Source organism: Lemur catta, chromosome 3, assembly GCF_020740605.2.
Source record: "Lemur catta isolate mLemCat1 chromosome 3, mLemCat1.pri, whole genome shotgun sequence".
Classification (NCBI taxonomy): domain Eukaryota; kingdom Metazoa; phylum Chordata; class Mammalia; order Primates; family Lemuridae; genus Lemur; species Lemur catta.
Genome location: NC_059130.1, coordinates 71,282,795 through 71,303,985, shown reverse-complemented (window position 1 = coordinate 71,303,985; position 21,191 = coordinate 71,282,795). Strand labels below are relative to the sequence as shown.

The following is a 21,191-nucleotide window of genomic DNA, read 5'->3' as shown; positions in this document are numbered from 1 at the left end:
TTCTCCTAAGATTGCTACATTTCAAGGCTGATCAATTTCAACAACAAATACCAAAGCTGCCTTCTCCCTTTGGCATTTACTGACCCTTTGTCAGCTATGGGGATGTATGTGCAGTACCAGTAGTTTGAAGGTGCAGCTGTCAAATTGCCTCTTAACCTGGGAGAAACGTATCAGCAGAGAAATTAATCTTGTACAACCCTCTCTATCAACCTGCCCACTTTTTTCCCCACTCATTACAAGTAAATGTTTATGTGCATGGCTGATTTAATTAATAATTCTAATAAAAAGGACAATATCATAATGATATACATAAGTGCATTAATAAATGAAGCAAAGAACAAGTGCTGTTAATTTGGATATCCAGTGAAACAAAATTACACAGCTATTCAGGTTACGTAGATCTGAGCCATGTTGTGTTTATCCTTCTATGTTGGGATTACACATAATGCAGGAAAGAAAAGAAAACTAACATTTCATGGATTTTTGTTTCGGACCAACACTGTACTGGCCATTTTGCCTGTCATATCACATTTAATCTTCACAACAATCCTATAAAAATAAGTGATTTCCCTTTATTTTATAGGTGAGATAACTAAGGGTCAAATACTGAGATTGAAAGAATTGTCCAAAATTTCTCATGCAGGATTACAGCTTCAACTCAGATCTGCTTGAGCCAAAACTTTTGGTGCACCACTTGTGTAGTTGGAAGAGTGTTGGAACAAGGGTAGGAAAAGCTAAATTCCAGCCCTAGTTATGCTGTTTGACTTTGAGCTCTGACTCATCCTCATTGGGCTTCAGTTCCCTCACTTATAAAATGAAAGAATGGATCTAGACTGGAAATTTCCAGAATGAATTCTCTGGAACTCTATGACATTTTGACAGACTTCAAGGTCACTATGTAATGTGATGGGTAGGCAAATAAGAGGATTTTCCAGATTTACTTCCAACACATCAAACTAATTCTGATTTTAACTTTGTTAACATTAAGGATTTGCACATGGTTTCATTTAGGGGAAGAAAGAATTACATTGCTTAAGAAAAGTGGAAGAAAATTGACTAGATAATATCTGAGACATCCTCTAGCTCTAAATTTCTCTCAGTGGACAAAGGCAACTAAAGCCCTACTAGCTAGTATTTGTTTTTTCTGGTGGCAATTTGGTGACATGGCTCACCAATTGCTCCAACAGTCATTCTGACTGCTTCAACTTGCTAGGTATCAACTCTCCCATATGCCATTAAACAACCATCTTTTGTATCCATCCTCTTGAAAATATACATAGGTTTTAGGTATAAGTTGAAGAGGAGAAACCTCCTCTTATTTTACTCCTATTCCATGTCACCAAATTTGTATACATCCACTGTTTGTGTGATGGTTATGTCTGTGTGTGTATTTCCATTTGGTAGAGGCCTGTATAACTGTATCAAAATCCACCTACAACTGCAAACCTAATTTTGGTCAAATATTTAATACTAGAACATTCAGGGAGCCTTCTCATTAACATCTCAAAGCGGTGAGGATAAAGCAAGTTAGCTCACACAGTACTCTGTCTTCAATTATCACCAAGTCTAAATTTATTACTGCCTCTTTCAACTAAAATGAAAACCCTATCTCTTTTAAGTTGCAGGAGGGGAGATAAATTTCAATCTAAAATATGAATCCTTCACATTTGTGGTGTCACCTTTCACATGGAATCAGGGTGCATTCATTATGAGAGGCACAAGTAACAGAGAGCCCATACGGCTGCTTACTGGCATGTGGGGACATTTGAAGCAAGCAGAGAGCTGAAATATTCCTTGCAAGGGCCCAGCTGGTTCCCTATTCAACACATCAGTCAAAAAGTACTATTTTCTTGCATCACTGGAATTTAAACAGGGAAAAACTGTTACAGTAGCCACATACTTCCATTCTGCAGTAACCTCTTCCACTTCTCATTTGGATACAAGCTACTGATTTATTCATTTATTTTCCTCCTCAAAAGAGGAGTTGTCTATCAAATTGGACTGGGAAGAAATGTTCTTTAACATGAGAGGAGACCTTCCAGAAAGTTAAATAGCACTGATTGTATAAAGTATTTAAAATTGGAACTTCATTATTGTCTCCACAGGGTTTCTGAGGCAGAGAAAAGACAGTTTTGATGGGTCCTTTGAATGTTTTACATGCAATATTTCTGAGACAAATGCTTTGCTACTTTGAATAAATGCACACACACACACATGCACAAGAAAAGAAGACATGTCCCTATAGCATCATTAGGACCTTATCTTCCAGAAAAGGATTTAACACCATACTTTGGCATCTGCACATTTTAGAAATACTATCTATTTGGGGTTACAGGCGAAGACAGTTTGTCAATATTAAGGCTGGATTTGTCCCAAATATTTTCATATATTAGGCTTCAAGAGAAGGTTGTCTTAAACTGAAGCTGTGTGAATTTTAAGCACTTTACTTATGCGGCTTTCTTCCTTCTAATTAATTCTCCCTCCTTTAGATGGTGAGTCTTTAAATACGTGTCCTATAATGAATATTTGTTCTTTAGCAAAAGCAAGAAACAAGGCATATGCCGCATGTTTTACTTATAGAAATTACCATGTTTTACGGTTACTGAATTCGTGCTTAAAGGATGGTGTACATTTGATGAGTTGGACCCATAGATGGCAGGATGGGACCATTCAGTTCACATTCTTTAAGGAACAGACTTAGAAGAAACATCTACTCAGTTGCTCATGTTCAGGAAGCAAATACAAAACACGGGTGAAAAATAAAAATATATTAACAAATAATTCTGAATCCAAAACTTTTTACTGCATAAGCAATTTGACTGTGAATAATTGGAATCCATTATTAATTTTGTTAAGGCACTTCTCTGAGGAATGATCTACAGGGATCCACAGAATATTCTCCCTTTCCCTCTCTCTCTTCACTTTCACTTTTCTATTTTTTAAAATGAAGACACATTTCAGAAATTTTTGGACTGATAATCTAGAGGATAAGGGATCTTCATTGTATACTAGCTCTCCTGTAGTGTTTCTAGCATAAATTTTGTTTTCTCCTTACTTAAGAAAGTATATTCTTTACCTGAAGTAATTTAGAGTAATTCTATTGATGAAATTACCAAAATCTCCACTTAAAATTACAGCTCCTGTTACAATTACAGCCAAAGCCTACAGGACATGGAAGAGAAAGGGGTTTAAGGTGCTTTCACGTTAAATCACAGCCCTTGCTTATTTCTCCAGGATCCAAAGAAAGATGTGAGAAAGAAGCAAGATTTGCAGAAAAAAGAGAAAGCATGGCAAATGTAGTTCACCAAAGGCTAGGACACTGTGTCTTTGCAGGTCAGGGACTTGCTGATACACGCATAGCCACTGGGCCTATTAATCAGAGAGGCCCAACCAGACCAGCTACTAGAGCATCAAAGCATAACATCAGCCCTGCCTTCGTCCTTTCATAGCCGAACCTCCAGAAACAGTAGTTTGTTACCCATGTCTCTACATCCTCATCTATTTATATAACCTTAATCTACAGAAATCTGGCTTCTACTCCCATTTGTTCATAGCAACTACTCTGTCAAGGATCACCAATAACTGCACAATTGTCAGAGATAGTGGTTGATTTTCTGACTTTCTCTGACCTAATATATCATTGGATATTCTTCTTGAAATGGTTTTCTTGAAATGGTCTGCTCTTAAGCCTTGCATTGCACTCCCTGGCCCGGATCTTCCTCTGGCATCCACCCACATGCAGCTGCTTACTTTTCTGCAGGGTGCTTCTCTTCCTCTGCTCACTCTTCCATCTGATTTTACTTGGATTTCTGTCCTTGGTCATCTTTTTACTCTACATGGCCTCTATGACAAATCTGATTTACTCTCATCGCTGACACTACTGCATCAATTTGATAACTTTCAAATCTATATCTGCACTCCGGACTTTTTGCCTAGCTACCTACTGGACATTGCCTCAAATGAGAAATGTCTAAAGCTGAACTTATTCTCTACTTCTAATCTTTACCCCCTTCTCAAATCTAAAAGCCCTAATCCTTCTCTTATGTTCTTATTCTAGTTAACATCACCCAAACTAAACATTGGGGGTCATCTACATTCTTGCAACTCCCTTTCTATTTTCTCCAGATTTGGTCATTAACTCCTATCTTCTAATTATCCCTCAATGTTCTCATCTCTGCTACTCATTTTTGTACAATTACATTTTCTTTGCCTTTATTATTGAAAGTTTAGTACCTGGGTTTAGCCACTCAAAATTGCTTAAGAAAAAGTCTTTTGGGAACCAAATCTATTTATATCATTCCCTTGTTAAAATCCTTCCTTGGCTCTCCAAAACCAGGATAAAGGCCAAATTCATTTCCAATGCTTCTTGTCCTAATCCTTGTCAACTTGTCTAGTGTCATCTCTCAATACTCTCTTTCAACCTTTTACTCTAACAATACTAAAAATGATACTGTTTTCAAAGGTATCAGATTGTTTCATACTGTGTGTCTTTTTTTTTGAGGCAGGGCCTCACTCTATAACCCAGGCTGGAGTGCAGTGGTGTGATCATAGCTCACTGTAGCCTCTAAGTCCTGGGCTTAAGTAATCCTCCTGCCTCAGCCTCCTAAGTATCTGGGACTACATGCCCAGCTAATTTTTCTTATCTTCTTTTGTAGAGACAGTGTCTTGCTATGTTGACCAGGGTGGTCTTGAATTACTGGCCTTGAGCAATCCTCCCACCTCAACCTCCTGAAGTGCTGGGATTACAGGCATGATCTACTGTACCTAGCCACCGCCGTGTGTTTACATAAGCCATTTCATACCACAAAACTTCTCTCTCTCTCTTTCTCTCTTCCATCACCATTCTCACACCCAGGCTCAACTCAATCGCCCTTAGCTCAGGGGGCATCTCCTCCACAGCTTGCCCTGAGCCTTTGAGATTGAGTTGATCATTCTCACATTTGTGCCACTCTACCTTGTGCTTATGATTGTTGAATGAACAACGTTCTGCCTCTGACAGTGAGACAGTGATGGCTAAAATGGGGTTTTGAGTTGTACCTTAGTTGTAGTTCAAATAGTGCTATTAGCTATTCTAGATGAAAGTCCTTTCATGCCCCTAGAGACTGGATTATGAGTGTCTTCTCTGCCCATCATGGTACCATTGACTATACTGCATTACAGTTACGCATTCTCTTATTCCTCTCCTCTCACTCACCTGAGAACTCTGAGAATGGGATTCCAGTCCTAATAACCCTTCTCTTTCCAACATCTAGCACAGTGCTTTGCACAATGTAGAAAGTCAAATATATATGTTTGAGAAATGAATGTTGCTGTTGAATGAATTATCTCAAAATAGAACTACTATATTGTTTCTGCCTTTACTCTGAATCTCCTAAATGTCTCTGAAACTAGTGTCACAAAATCTTGTTAATGCACTGAGCAAGGAAGGAGGTTACATCATGAACTAGATTTGGGATATTGTTTTAAGTCTGCATGCCCTCCCCTGGCTCATTAGGGACTGTTTACCACGTACACCCTCAGTAAAATACTGAGCAGCCAGTCATCAAATAAAGTCAGTCATCTATATACTGCTCTTTCAAATGAATTTAATTGAGCGCTCTTGGGGGGTGTAATGCTGTAACAATGGCTTACATTTATTGAATGCTTACTTTGTTCCAGGCTGAGTGATAAGTGTGTTACATGCATCATTCAATTCCTACCCTATGAGGTAGGAGCTATTATTGCCCTCATTTTATAAATGAGTTAACTGAGGATTTGGAATTTAGGTAACCTACACAATGTCACACACAACTGCTATTTGGTAAAACTGGAATTCAAACCAAGACCAGCTTGACTCCCATTCCGTGAAAGACACATACTCACATATTCACACATGCACACACACTCACACACCTCAAAGTGCTATCGTTCCTTGGTTTGATAGTCTTAGTTATGGCAAAGCTCTAAACTACAGTTTGTCTTTTATGTTTTTGGTGATCTGAAAAATGTGAATTATTGCAAACAAGAAGTAGATTGTAATAGTCTCAGGGTTTATCCTAAATAGTGTATATGAGAAACTGATTCCCAGTGGCTAAAACTCTGTTGGAATGTTATTATCAAGCAGTTGCAGTGTTTGCTGTTTATCAGCATTATGTCAGATAATCCACATTACCAACCCCCTTGTCTTTGAGCTTATTAACTATTAATGGACACAAATAATGAAAGCATAAAAATTTTCTTATTTAAAACATGTACCAAATATCACCACGTATGCAGGTGGCAGACCTTTTGGGGGCTACCTCCTTTCACCTAAAATAAGGAGATGGGCAAGTTAGCTTTACACATTCCCTTACCAATGAAAGGGCTGATTTCCAGCAGCAGATTAAAAAAAAATTCTTTAGCAGGTTAAATGCCAGTATTGTATCTACTAAGGACTGGCTTATAGTCTTGGATAATTTTCAAAGGTTCTACTTAGAGCATTGTTCTACTTAGAGACTTGTGAAGATGCAACAGGAGTTCTTCTTGAGGGACATATTGCCCTCTCTCTAGCTAGCATCTTATAAACTTTAAGAAAACTGCCTTTTCTCATAAATAGTTTGGAGATTCACAATGCCTATGTTGGATAATTGCACTATACCAAGGAGATTTAAAAATCCTATTAAAATTAAATGTGTATTTTGATGCCCTTAAGTCTCATTTTTGAATAATACATTTTTAGATAAACATCAACCCCATTCACTTTTTATATATTCAAATTTGATGCCTGGTTTGTTGTTGTTTATACCTAAACATTTAGTTTTAAAAGGAGCTTTCATATATTGAAGAACATCATCTTAATTATCAAATAAAAGTTGATAAAAACCACAAGAGGGAAAATTTAAGATGTATGTAGAAATTTATCTTTCAAAGAATATATTGCAAATGATACAGATTATCTCTCCCACTCTATTGATGATTTTATGTTCATAGTGAGAGGCAGTGAAGTGCCGTAGTTGAAAGCTTGGGCTCTCAAGCCACACTGTCAGGGTTCAAATCTTTGCTGTGTCACTTGCTAGCCATTTGCCTTTGGCCACATTTATATTCTCCTTCCAAGTTTTCTTATCGGTAAGAGGGGGATTGTAGAATCTAACTTGTTGGATTGTGTGAGAAGTAAATGAACAAATTCATACAAGAAATTAGCATAGAGTCTGGTCCAGAATAAGCTAACAAGAAGTGTTATTTCTAATTACAGTGATAATGCCTTATAGCTCTAGAAGTTACTAATACACATTATATAGCTAAAACATAGTTCACTCACTCATTTATTCATTAATCCATTCATTCACTTACTTAATGTTTAATTTATTTATTCACTAAAGATTTACTAAGGGCCTACCAAATAGCACTGTGCTTGGTGATATGGGAGATGAAATAACTAATCAGACATTGACCCTGTTTCCTTAAAGAACTTATAATTTGGTGGAGAGATAAAAATAACAAAAATAATTATAGTAAAAAATAGAAATCTTAGTGCAATAAGAGCTTCAGATGAGCTCATGCAAGACTTCTGCAGGTATGGTCAGTTCTTCAAACTCTCAGGACTATGTTATTAATTACAGACAAAATCTGCACATTTTGTGTTTATTAACAAATAAATCAAATTGTACTAATATTTAGTAGCACCTCAACATACAGGAACTCAATGGCAGAGAGGGATCATCAAAATAATTCTGAAGATTCCGTGTTTAGAAAACTTTCAATAGTGCCTTATTTCCAGATGATTACATCAAGGTTGCCAGAGTAAAACAAATATTTCACTGAGTGATATTTGTTCCTAATTTGTCACATTCATTAATGCTCTAGTTTTGAAAATCAGAATATAATTTAGAAATTTAAATAACAAAAAGTAACTATGTTATTAAGCCTCAAATTTTTCTTTACTTTGCTTTGTTAATTCATTTATTCTTTCAGGCTTTTGAATATTTAAACCATTTAAAATATTAATAATATAGCAGAGAAGTATCAATATTTACATTAAATCGGAATTCACACTGTTCCATAATATTTTCCATGGTTTATATTATTCATAATTACACTAAATAAATCATCTTTATGGAAGAAACTTGAGCAAGCATATTATGCTACAGCCATTGCATGGCAAACCATGTTTTTCTTTCAGAATTTAGTGCAAAGAAATATTAAAGAATATTAAGCTGGAATAGTAAAATATGTGATATAAACTGATATATTTTACTTAATGTCAGAGGTTCTTAAATTATGGTAAGTGAAAACTCATAAATTATGAAACTTATTACAGTACATTTTTGAGTACTAAACACATCATGTAGCCATTCCTTTTTCTGCAAAATGGAAATGATGAACATGTCTGTGATGAACTATGCAATATTTGCATTTCTCAGAGATAGTTTCTATCACAGGATGATAACATAAATATACACACGTCAGATTATTATAATAATATTATAAGATAAGGATAATTCATATAGCTTTGTGTAACTGAAAAGACAGTGCACTCTCTATAGTCATCTTTGAACATTTTGGGAAACACCTGATTTCAAAATTAGGAATATTTTATGGCTATAACAATTTGTTGCTTACTTGGCTTCCAAAAAGTACTACAATTAACTACAGAAGGAAACATTAGTGTAGGTTTCCCTCCCTTTAACTGATCCTTATGTTTGCTCTTCTTTATTCATTTCTAGTCCTTATGAACTAAGATACATTAGAATTGTAGTATTTAGTTGTGTAAAACCTTAAGCTGTATTTCAAAATACAGTTTTGAGTAAAAATATTATCTATATAGATAAAATATTTTGTCCATGATCATTTATTTATTGTTTCATTTTATTTAAGGCATATGAAACTCTGGCTGTTCCAAGATAAATGTCTGAAGAAAATCAACCAAGAGTAAATTCCAGCCATATTAATCTGTGCTTCAAGGTAACATAATTCATCAAAAAAAAAGGAGAAGCAAAATCCCACAAAACCAATTGTCTTTAGTCAGAAGACATTTTTCAGTTAGCCCTTTTATTTATGTATTTTTTTCCTTTTCTCAGCTCTAAGATACTTTTCTATACAAATGTAGGCTTCTACAGGAATTACAAAATTCTCGAACACCCATATTACTTGAGAGCAAAGTTTCCCCTGTGTATGGAATGTGTCACATCAGACTGAGTTCTCCATTCTTAGGCTTTATCTCTACTGATGTATAGGAGCCAAGAGGCCCTGGGAGCATTTGGGCAGCACTGTGTTACTTACGGTTAAGAGGCAGGCTCGCATTGGTCGTGCCCAGCTTGTTGGCAGCCACACAAGTATAGTTGCCGAAGTGCTCCTGTGTCACATTGGTAACAGTGAGAATGGATCTTGTGCTAAAATTTTGAATAATAATTCCTTGTTGGCCATTGAAGAGCCTAGAAGACAAAATAAATATATGTATTGTGAATACCAGTTTCATTTTTATCTTAAGGGGGCTGTCATGGCAACCCATAGACAAATTTGACCACGCTGGCATTAGTTTATAGCATGATAATGGTGCAATTATATTTTCCTTACATTAGATTCACGGGAGGGGAAGTTGCATGACAGCTATAGAATGTTCCTATGGGATTATTTGTGCTACGTAACACACTGAGCTTGGACCACCACATGTCCTACTTATGTACTGTTTTGTATTTTAGAAAATTAAACACACCGTAGCAATAGTATCTCATCTATTAAAGTCAAGAAAGAGTGAAAGGGAAATAAATAAAAAGATTTCACCGTAAGTACAAACTGATTGTTTCGAGGTCAGCTGGCTAGAGTATGTCTAGGCCATTTCAGATAATATTACTGGATAACTCCCAGGAAAGTTAACCCTACAACTGTGGAAGGGTGGCGCAGAGTCCAGAGTCAATACCACTTTACTGTTGCCATGTAAAACCCAGACAGGTGACTTCCATTAAACCTAGAAAGAGTTAGAAGGATAGCATTAAATATAGCATTTAAAGTTGAGTCACCTCTGTGCCGCATTTTAGTAATAAGCCAGGGAAAGTCCTTTACGCTCTCTGGGCTTCGATATAGGATTTCAGTTGTACCTGATTCCACCCTCGCTGCCCAGCAGTCCCTTTCCACCAGTTCTCTTACCGCCAGAGGCCCTCACTCTCACATAGGCTGGCGTGGCTTCAGCATTCTCAGTGCGTGCTGTGCCTACTTCTGCTTCATCTTTTTTCTGAATCTGCGCCCTATCTCATGCACCGCTTCTACCTTTGTCGGTCAGATTCTTCCCTCCTCACGTAGGCCAGAGCTAAGGCTTCTCTCACCTTTCCTAATGCTCCTTGAATGACTCTGCTCTCTCTGTATGTTTCTCTTACATTGTTCTCTCTGCAGTTTCTATGCACACAAGTCTTTTCAAACCAAACAAACTGAATTGTTTTAAACTCCTCAGAAAGTAGGGCCAAATAGATATACTTTCTCTGATATTTGAGTCTTCTATAGCACTTAAGAGTGGTATCCTAGGTACATAACAGATAGTATCTTGGTCAGGGGAGTACAGGTCATGTTCCCCCAACACAGGCATTGGTAAGCCCCCTTCAGTGGCCTCTTCAACAAATACCCTATCTAAATATGAATTCTGCTACGATGAGGATGGCAACCAGATACTAGCTTTTTCCTAACCAACCCCAAGTTTACTGGGAAAGAGATGCACTGATCACAGTGTGGGCTATGTGAGCTCATGGACCAGATGGCATGTTAGTTTTCCTCTTTGATATGCTCAAGTTTTTGTACTAAATAATTTTTAATCTTGATGATGTTGATAAATGATGATGTTGAGACTTTAAGCTGAATTAATTGCATTATGTTATGTGGTTTGCATATGAATTTAGATAAACTATACTATAGTTAAATGCAGGTTAAAATAAAGAGTCATACTTGATTACTCCGGGAATTACTTATATTTCACATAATAGCTGAATTTGGGTTATTCAAAACACAAACTTTAATCAGATTAATAAAACTTTGAGTTGAATAAACATTGAACAACTTGAGGAATAAATTTAATATATTCCGATTCTGATATAAGAAAACAGGGCATAAAATATCATGGATGTGGCAGCTTTTACTCCTTTGTCTCATATTTCAAACCTATCAACATTTATCCTAAATTCCCATAGTGGTTATTGCATAATTTTCTGCATCACATTAATAACTTTATTTTCAACTAATCAGTATCTATGTTGTGTATAAAATCCACAGTTTTATTGCCTTGTAAGCTTCAGCATTATGGCTCAAATCAGTTTTCCCACATCTATGTTATGGACACATTCTCCAGAGAACTCAGCAACTCCCTAGACTACTAAATTTCTGTTGTGCTCCGTCTACTAAAACCGAGATTGTTTTTCTGCTAAAGAATTGAGAACAAATTAACTAGAGTCCTCAACTGGCTAGGCCCTGGGGAGAAACTCTCAAGGAAGAATATGCAGACACTCCAAGGCATTATTTGCTTACGTTCCTTATGGCTGTCTTTCTGGGTGAGTTAGCTTCTTATTCCCTGCCCTTTAATGTACCTGAAGGCAAAGCCACAGATGTTGCTGAATCATGCAGTGTATCCACGCTCTGTGTGTATAGGCCCATTTTTGGCCTCTGGCCAGCAGTACCGTGTGCATCCTCACCAGAGTGGCACAGTAGTGCTCCAACCCCTGCTACTCGGATCAGCCAGGCAGGGGATTATAGCCAATAAAAAAGGAATGTTCTTCCCGAGGGAATGTTCTTCCCTCTAGGGGAAGCTACCTCTCTGAGATTACTGGAGAAGTCCAAATCTAACTTTCTTCTACAGTTGAGAGTTTTAGAAGTGCTGACTCCTCAAACACCACTTAAGAACCTATCTTCACCCGGGAAATGGCTGGAAGGACCGTTGCAAAGCTGACCTTGAGGGAGAGCGATGCCTGAGACGGTGTATATTTCTAGAGAATGTACTTCTGTGATTTCCTGCAGGGATCAGGAGTATGAGGATAGGTTTTCTCAATTATTCAAATCAATTCTGAAAATATTCATTAAATTCCTACAAAGATAAGTTCTACACTGAGTGACTACGGACTGATCGGGGCAACACATGACCTCTGCCCTTGAGAAGGTCAAAGATGAGGGGAAAAAACTGACATGTAAATAAGTATTTACAACAGAAAGGTATTTCAGTCACAATGGAGACACTGTTAATATGAACACATCTACCCTTAGTTACTGGATATAGAAATTTGAGCCACACTTAGAAGTTTCGGCATGTATGACCTGAATGCGATTTCACTCTTTGATTAAAAACACATTATGAAAGATCTCTTTATTGATGAGCTTTTTTCTTTATGAAATGGATTTATTCCAATATGATTTTCTATAATTTTACTTCTGTAAAAAGAGTCATTCTTATAATGACTTAGATTATAGAATAAAAGATGTTTTCTTGTAGCCCCTGCCCCCCAAGAAAGAGAAACAAGTTCTATTGAGCTAGGAGTTAAATATGGCATCCCTTTCTTCAACATAGATCAGTAGCATATGATGCTTACCTGGAAATACTTGGTAGTTTTTGTGTATTGCATTTTTTATTATAGGGAACATGGTTATAAGATTCTTCTATTACTGTGGACCCTGCTGTCCTCTACCCTCTGACCCCAATAGAAGTTTGCTTCACATCGAGGCCCTTTGCTCTCATTCTTCTTCCTTTTGCCTTTCACCAATGCCTCATAAATCTGTGAATTGCGGGCTATTGCTTTGCCAGCAGATGCTGTCAGCTCATAAGTGACACAGCCCGACCCAGTAACTAGTTCGGAATTAGAATAGTCCCCTATATTTTTCAGTGTCAGTCAGAAGTAGCACATGGAAAGCATGCTAATAACTAGGTATCCTTATATTTCTGACTCATGAAATGTTCACAAACTTTACAATCATAACCTCCCTTCAGGCAGTGGTTATCTAGGATGACCAGAAGAGCCTATAGCAACATCATCACAAAAAAACTGACCACATAGCCATCAGCACCGATTGTCAAGATTGCAAAAATAAATGGAGCAGCTACACTATGCCTCACTCATTTCACATATACATCTAGCCTCAATCCACATTTTAAGAATATTGTTCATATCTGTCTTTCCGGGTCAGGAGTAACAATAAACATGTCTAAAGAAACAAATTTTCGGAAGAAAATAGACACAGAAAGAATTCATTGCTAATGTAGGAAACATATTGGAGAGTTTCAGACAACAATATTTAAAATATTAAAATAACTTGGGAAAGGTGTGAGGGAGGCATTCTCAAATGAGGATAAATCTTTTTATTAGACTGGAATTCTAAGGGCATATGATTATGGCATATCATGTTATATGAGTGGATAAAATTAATATGGTCTTATTAACCAATCTTTGGTATTAGATGGTGGGGGAAGGTAGTCCTTGAATCATAACAATTATATTTACAAAGAGAAGGAATGTTACTAGTGGCAATGGATTGTAAGCTTGTGGATTTCCAAGATGTGGTATGAACTAAAGGTATAGGTTAAAGTAACAGAGAGAGAAAGAAGATTTGGAAAAAGGCACGGGTGATTGTAGAACTCTAACATAGTCTTAATGGACATGACAATGTATTTGGTCATGAAATGGTTAAATGTCTACTATGTCTATGGAGGGAAGGGAAATATAACATAGTTAATATCTCAAGAATCTTAGGTATACCTGAAAATCTGAAGGTAACATTAAGATGGCATTCAGGTCCCTTCCACAACACATCTCATAATGTGTCTCTCAAGGATAGAGTTTTCTCATATATACATACACACACACACACACACACACACACACATCTAGGCTCTGAATCATGACTGTATTTCTGGTCTTTTCAATATGAGCAGGAATACTTTATTTATGTGGAAAATGTTAGCTGTTCTCAATATATTTATGACTGAAAAAATCTAACACTAAAAATTTTCAACATTGTACACAAAAACTTTTGGTGTTAAGAGTTTGGGAAATTGACACACAAACATTTATGAATTCTCAAATGTATGTATCAACTAATCTTCACAGCAACCCTAGAAAGTAGATATTATTAGTCCCATTGTATAGATGAGGAAAAAAGTTTAGAAAGATTAAGTTAATTTATCTTTCACTAGCTGGTAAGTGTGAGAAACAAGATTCAAATCCAGGTCCTCTGACTATTGATATCCTCCAAAAGTAGCACTTGGTATTTAAATCATCAAGTAGAACTAAAATATTGTGTCTGAGTTTGGAGAGACAAATCAGAAATCGTGGACACTTCAAGAAAATCGAGTCAAGCCAGGAAATAAAACCAATGGAGCTAAACAGCCAAGTGGTGTGCAGCACCCATGCCAGGAAAGGCAGGTTCAATCCAAGGAGTGAAACAATGGGGCAGAAAGTCAAACAGAGAAGTAAGCTTCAATTCAACTAGCTATCTGGATAGTTCTCTCGATCAGAGGCCTCTGGACTTTTTATGTGGGGCTTTTATGTCTTTCATTGCAGCTTGTAGAGCAGCTGTGTTCAGCCTCCAGTGGAGTCAGCTGGTCGGGCTACTCACAGCCTGAGGAGGAAGCACACGACAGGCTTTCTTCTCCTTCCCTCCTCAAACTGGCATCCAATGTACAGACACCCCCTCAGCATCCATTATTGTTTTTCTTCCTCTAGGTTCACTAAATATTTGGATGGTAGAAAATCTCTTGTTATAGTGTATATGCAGAATATAGTCACTTGTCTCTAAAGTTCAAGTTCTAGTGATGCTATGAAGTTATTGTGTTCCCCCTGACTTAGCCAAATCATCATCATAACATCAAATACTTCTCTTTCTAACATCATTTCAGGTGTAAGTTCCCATATATTTGTGTGACTTTTGATTAATGTCTGTCTTCCCCATTACAGTGTAACTCCAGTAGGGCAAGGTTCCTGACTAGTTTTGTTTTTCATTCTAAGCATGGTCTATAGTGCTTGGCACTTAGTAGGAACATACCAATAACTGTTTCATGCTTCTCTGAATTAATTATGTATTTATAATTTTGTAAAGTTTTTTCACCTGTGAAATGGGAAAAATGAAGCCAATTGCAAATTGTTGATGTCAAAATGGTTTTAAAAATATATAATGTATAATATTTATGTTCATACACATCAAATGCAGTAGGCACTAGATTATTATAGGTGTTATTATTGTTCAATGATAGGATCTGTTTCTTAAACAGCACAGATACATTTCCTCTCAGATGGCAGCAAAATATTAAACATTGAGCACACAGGAAATTATTTTTAAAGAAAAGATCTAGGAGAGTGACTGAAAACATCATGGCATCATGATTTCAAGATGTGCCAAACTCAGTATCAATTACATGTGCATTATCCATCTCATCTAGGCTTTTCACAGATGTGCAGGGTAGATAACAAAAAAATAAAGGTAAAACTGGGAAGGAATAAGAACTGCTAGAGACCAGAGAGAAATGAAAATTTATGTGAACATGCTGCTATGGCAACCTATCAGTTTATTGTGTTGCTTAATACTTAAGGCTCGAAAACAATATGATATCATTTATTCCTAGGAACAGACTGAAGAATATCATGCATCACTGTCTTAGCCCCAAGGGGTATCTATCTTTAGTCATGCATTTGAATAAATTAATGTTATTATAACATATTAAGACACTTTAATGAATCTAGACTTTATTAAGCTATTTAAAATGTATGTCTTGTTTACTTTATCAATTTTAATGAAATTAATAATTTTAGATTAGAGACCTTTGGATTGCTTTGCTTGTGACAGTTTGAATCACATGGAGAGGATAGTCCCTTTTAACACTACATCAAATAAACAAAGGTGATAGTGCAGGTGTCAAATCTCCCTAAATGAAGTGAGTTCCTGTATCCCTGACAACGTGGCCTATGACTGGGTTTCTCACCTCTGCTTGACTGCTTTCCTAATATCATTGTGTCCATGATTTTAATGTCAACTATCATCCCCCAATATAACAACACAACCATTTTGCAAAGACCGCATTTATAAAAACAAAATCCCGAGACACCAGAACTGAGCAACAAAACTCAGCTTCCTTTCTCTAATCATATACTGGGTTTAAAATGACCCTCGATCTAAGCTGACAGGATCCATTTGTGCAAATATTCTCTTCCCAGATTGAAAGTGTGTTAAAATAAGAACGGCTCTACTTTATAATTATTAAAAGGCTATAACTCATTCTTGCAATGGAGTGTGTTAATCATGCCAAATACTATGTTAGGTGTTAGGGACATTATAGTGAACAAGGCAGAATCCTCATTCCTAGGTAGGTTACAGTTTAGTAGGAGAAATAGACAAGTAAAGACAGTTGAGAGTAGTTTAATAAACACTTTGATAGATACGAGCACACGAGGGTACATTTGGAGAGCTTCCATCCAAGGTAGGAAAAGCTGAGGGTGGCTTTCCTGGAGAAGATGACATCTGCACAGAGACTAAAGGACTAGTTAGAGGAAGGCCAAAGGCAGCCAAGGGTAGATACCTGTGTGGAAGGGGCTTACAAACAAAAGTGCCAACATGTGAAGAGGCCCGAAAGAGAGAGCTCATGTCACAGATAGGGGACTAAAATATCTCAGGATGGCTATAGCCCCAGTTGTAAGAGGGTAGAATGGCAAGATTCATAAACAGGAAAAGAGGGGCCAGACTGTGAAGAGCTCTCATGCCACCCTGTGGCGTTAGGACTTTATTCCACAGATAATGAAGAACCAAAGACAGGCTTCACATATAAAGTGATAAGTACAGATATTTATTTTGGAACGATCAATAAGAATTTTAAGAACACAATGAAATTCTATCTGTTTACTGGTAGACTCTGTAGGCAGTATGTATTTGTGTTTCACCTGGGCATGTATTCTCCAGTTCCCAGTAGTTAAAATGCTCTCCACTGTTTCACATATTTACCCTTTACTTTCCTGGCCTCAGATGACAAAGTCATCACAAGGGTGTTGAGAGCTGCACTGATAAGACACTGGTTATTAAAAGTAATGGAATATCATCAAATAAAATAATAAATAAATAGCATAACATACTAATGAGATAACACTAGAAATGCAAGTTCCTTCAATGCAGGAACTTATTTCCTTTTCAAAATTTTCAAATTATCCTACAGATGAATAAAGAAGTAAAATGTCAAGTCAGCAGGGAAGATCATTTTTAACCTGAAGTGGTAATAAGGTTATTTCTAGTACCTTTCTAAATTGAAACATGTAACTGCTTACTTTGGTAAGAATGACCTTGTAAATGAGAGGATGAAAGGGAAAGAAAGATAGAAAGTATTTCTAGTCTCTTCTAAATAAAGTCATAGTGCAAAATTTAGAAAGATCCTGACATGGGGGTCAGGAAATCACTTTTACTTCCTGCTGTGTACTTTTCTTCAACAAGTCATTTCAGCCTTATAAGAAATCGTTTTTTCCCCTCTTAGGTATAATCTGGTTAGAATTATGCAAGGAATGGATAAGATAGTACATAATGTGTTATATATATGTGTTGTAAGATGGAAAAGTCAGAATGTAGGGTAAAAGTTGCATTTCTTAAAATTACCTTTGAAAATTCCTTAAACTTACTCATTTTAAACTACCACACTTCATAAATAGTCTCCAAAATGGAAGGCAAGTGTCTTAAAGTAGGTACAACATGACCTGTTTGAGTGTGAGAAGAAATAATAAAATGTCCATTTATTTTATATTTTTATTTCATCTTTTAAATTTTATCTGTTGAAGGTCATGTAAGGCATGCAATATATAAGATCAGAAATGTATGCTAATAAGTAACAAATCAGTATGTATAAATTGTTAACTTTTGCTAAATTTTAAATTTTATTCATAGGGATACATGTTCAAGAAATGTTGATGACCACTGCTTTACATCACTGCCCATGGTTGAGCACCACATGAAGTAGTTGGCTTGTGCTTTAGAGCCATGTTATATTAAACACACATCTTCAACATTAGAACCTCACTTAGAATGGAGAGATGTTCACACTGTCAGAAGTATACAGGAATGATGACCAATAGAAGGATCATTAAGGTATATATATCCCATTCTATGTATTTTTGAACCGGTAGTGTAGCAAGTCATGCCATTTAAATTACTTTGTATGTTTATCTCTCTTTTCTTTTCTTGTCCTGCTCGTGTAACACCTCAAGCTTGAAGAGTTGACTCTACGTAAGCCAAACAATGTTCACATTTTGCAAAACCATCATATATAAAAATGCTTTGCAAGTCATAATGCATTATATACACATAACAATGTATTCATAATTTTGACCTAAATAAATTGCATGAAAAACAGTGAAGACAGGGTATCAATGAAGAGATACATACAGCGAAATATTTTAAGTCATTTTGCATATTTCCTCAAAAATATAAGAAGGGGAACAGAACCTTCCTCCCATGTTCCTTCAACAAAGTGAATACTCAAATAAAATTTATGGACTGCTTAGACAATCACGTACTAAATATTTAGAATAGGAAAGAGGAGAGGAACAGTCACTACACCTTATTATGATTTCTTAAGTTCATTTTACTTATGTAAAGCCAGAAATGAAAAATAATCATTATCTAAAATGAAACCTAATATTAACCTAACTGAAAAAGATCATCATGCCTCTGTGTAAAGTGAACATGGTATACTCCACATGGTTGACTTCAGGCATCCTCCTATCCATTCAATGGTTACTTGTATACCTTTTGTGCATGTCTGTGCATGCATGTTTTATGCACATAGGTAACTAATCATTCACAACAAGGCAAAATGGTAACGATCATCACATTTTTTTCTGTACTAATGATGTAAAGAATGAATAAAAAATTCATAGACCAGTTTTGAAATATGTTGCTTAAAAAGTCAAGATATTATAGGTTCCACACTGTTAAATGGAAAATATTCCATTTTTAGGTACATAGCTTTTTTAATTGATATATTGATAATCTGGAATGTTTTACTATATATTTCCTTTTAGTTCATGGGTGTAATTTGTGTCAACCTCATTTGTAACTTTGCATTCCTATCTTAAATTATGATGGGGCAATGAGAAAAAAAAGATGCAATTAAGAAATTTCACAAAGCATTGCTACAGTTGTCCATTTACCTAAAAACAAGCAAAGAGAATAAAATACTATTTTTTAAAACTTATTCATTTATTTAATATTTTATTTTTAATTGACCAATAATAAGTGTGTTTTGACACACAATAAGATGTTTTGACATATGTAAGCAATGCAGAATGATTAAATCAAGGTAATGAACATATCCATCACCTAAAAGCCTGGAGCAGTTAAACTGATCATGAGAAATCAGAAGGCACGTTTTTCTAGACCTCAGGCTTAGATTTGAGGAAATCTAGAAAAAAGAGTCAGGAATTCAACCATGCAAGCAAATAAAAAAATTCTGATCTAAGACAACATGGTAATGCCGTCTTCACAAAGTAATACAAAACTCATGTTCTGGCAGTACTTATTGAAATATCAGTCCATTATAATTTAATTTATGTTTTTAGCCTCAATCCTAAGTGAATGTACTGTTCTCAAGCAATAGATTAATTTAATTTCATGTCATCAAATACAATATTTGCTTAATGGTACTTTGGATGTCCTGAGATTGTCCTTTCACTGCAAATAAAGAGTGTATTTCTTCTTACCAACCTTCTATATTTATTATAAAAAAAGTTTAAATTTAGTTCTGTATATAATTGAACCCCAAACTCTGATTTTCCCAATACTTAAAGGTATATGAAGTAAATTTATGCCCACTTGCACTGTTTCTTTTAGGTATGTTGAAAAAAAGTATAGTGTTAAAAAATGACTACCTTATACAAAGGGGTAATATTTTAATAATAAATATAGTACTCTATTCATGCTCATGATGCTTATCTAAACAGTGGAATAAACTAAAAGTCAAATGACTAATATTTCTAATATAAAAAATACTTAGATCATCCATGAGAGAGACAGAGTGGAAATCATCTTTGAAGATGGCATCTGATGATTCTTACCTCTTAATATCCAATGCTCCTGTGTTGCCCCCTCCCACATTGAATAGGGCTGCCTTGTATATCCAATAAAATATTTCAGAAATAACAGAGTATGACTTCTGAGATTAGGTCCTAAAAGATATGGCAGCTTCCACCTTGCTCCTTCTTGGACCACTAATTCTAGAGGAAGCCCATTGCTATGTTATGAAGACATTTAAGCAGCCCCATGGAAATATCCGCATGGCAACTAATTGAGGCCATCTGCTAATAAGCAGCACTAAGGTGCCAGGCATGTGAGTGAGCTATCTTGGAAGCAGATTCTCTAGCCAAGTCAAGCCTTCAGATGACCAGCACCAGGGGATATCTTGACTACAGCCTTCTGAGAGACCCTGAGCCATAAGCATCCAGCCAAACTGTTCCTGGATTCCTGACTCCCAGAAACAGTCTGAGATAATAAACGCTTATGGGTTTAAGCTGCTAACTTTTGAGTTAATTTGTTACTTAGCAATAGATAACTAAAAATGGCAGCAGATAAACAAGAAAGAACATGTGCTGAGAGGCTGACAAATCTAAAATGTGCCTTGATGGCAACTTAAAGCTGAGTGCTCTTGGACAGGTTATTTTAAGTCTCTTGTGTCTTAATTTTGTCATCAGTAAATTGAAGATAATAAATCTTACCTCAGAGAGGTCTGAAAAATAAATGAGATAAAAGAATTTAAAGGACCTGGAAAGTGGTTTTTTCTCAGTAAGTATGTGTTTCTTTCTTTCCTCTAAATTGTGCTTAATTTTACAGGGTTTCTTCTTTAAAGGATTTGAAGCTGATTACTCTTAGCACACAGAAATTGACTTACAGGATGCTGAAGAACTGTAGGCAGAGATAGGGTTAGGGCTATTCAGTTGCTGCCTCTGGGGTTTTTTTTGTGTTTATTTGTTTATATTTATCTGAATGAAGAGCTGACTTTGAAGATCTTGACTTAAGAGAGATGGATATTTTTAAACATTCCTTTAAATAGAGACAAAGTGATTGTATAAGTTATTTTTGAATATTCATATAAGCCCCAAGTATAAAAGATCTCTAGGAAACAAAACTTCTCTAGATCTTGCAAAAACTGTTCCACTTTGACAGGGTCTCTGACAGGTTCATGCTTCCAGTTAAAGACCTCAGAGGTCAAGAAGACAGCTCTGAAACATGCTGTATCTGTTTCTGCTGTG

At 36.1% G+C, this 21,191-nt stretch overlaps 1 protein-coding gene across 1 annotated transcript in view; it reads right to left on the bottom strand.

The window, feature by feature from the left end:
- The window catches only part of NEGR1 (neuronal growth regulator 1), an 817,382-nt gene that overhangs the window by 163,151 nt on the left and 633,040 nt on the right, over positions 1 to 21,191 (bottom strand). Inside the window, exon 6 of the mRNA XM_045547746.1 lies at positions 9,238 to 9,389. Coding sequence (XP_045403702.1) covers positions 9,238 to 9,389 — 152 coding nt within the window. The remainder of the gene's footprint in view (positions 1 to 9,237; positions 9,390 to 21,191) is intronic.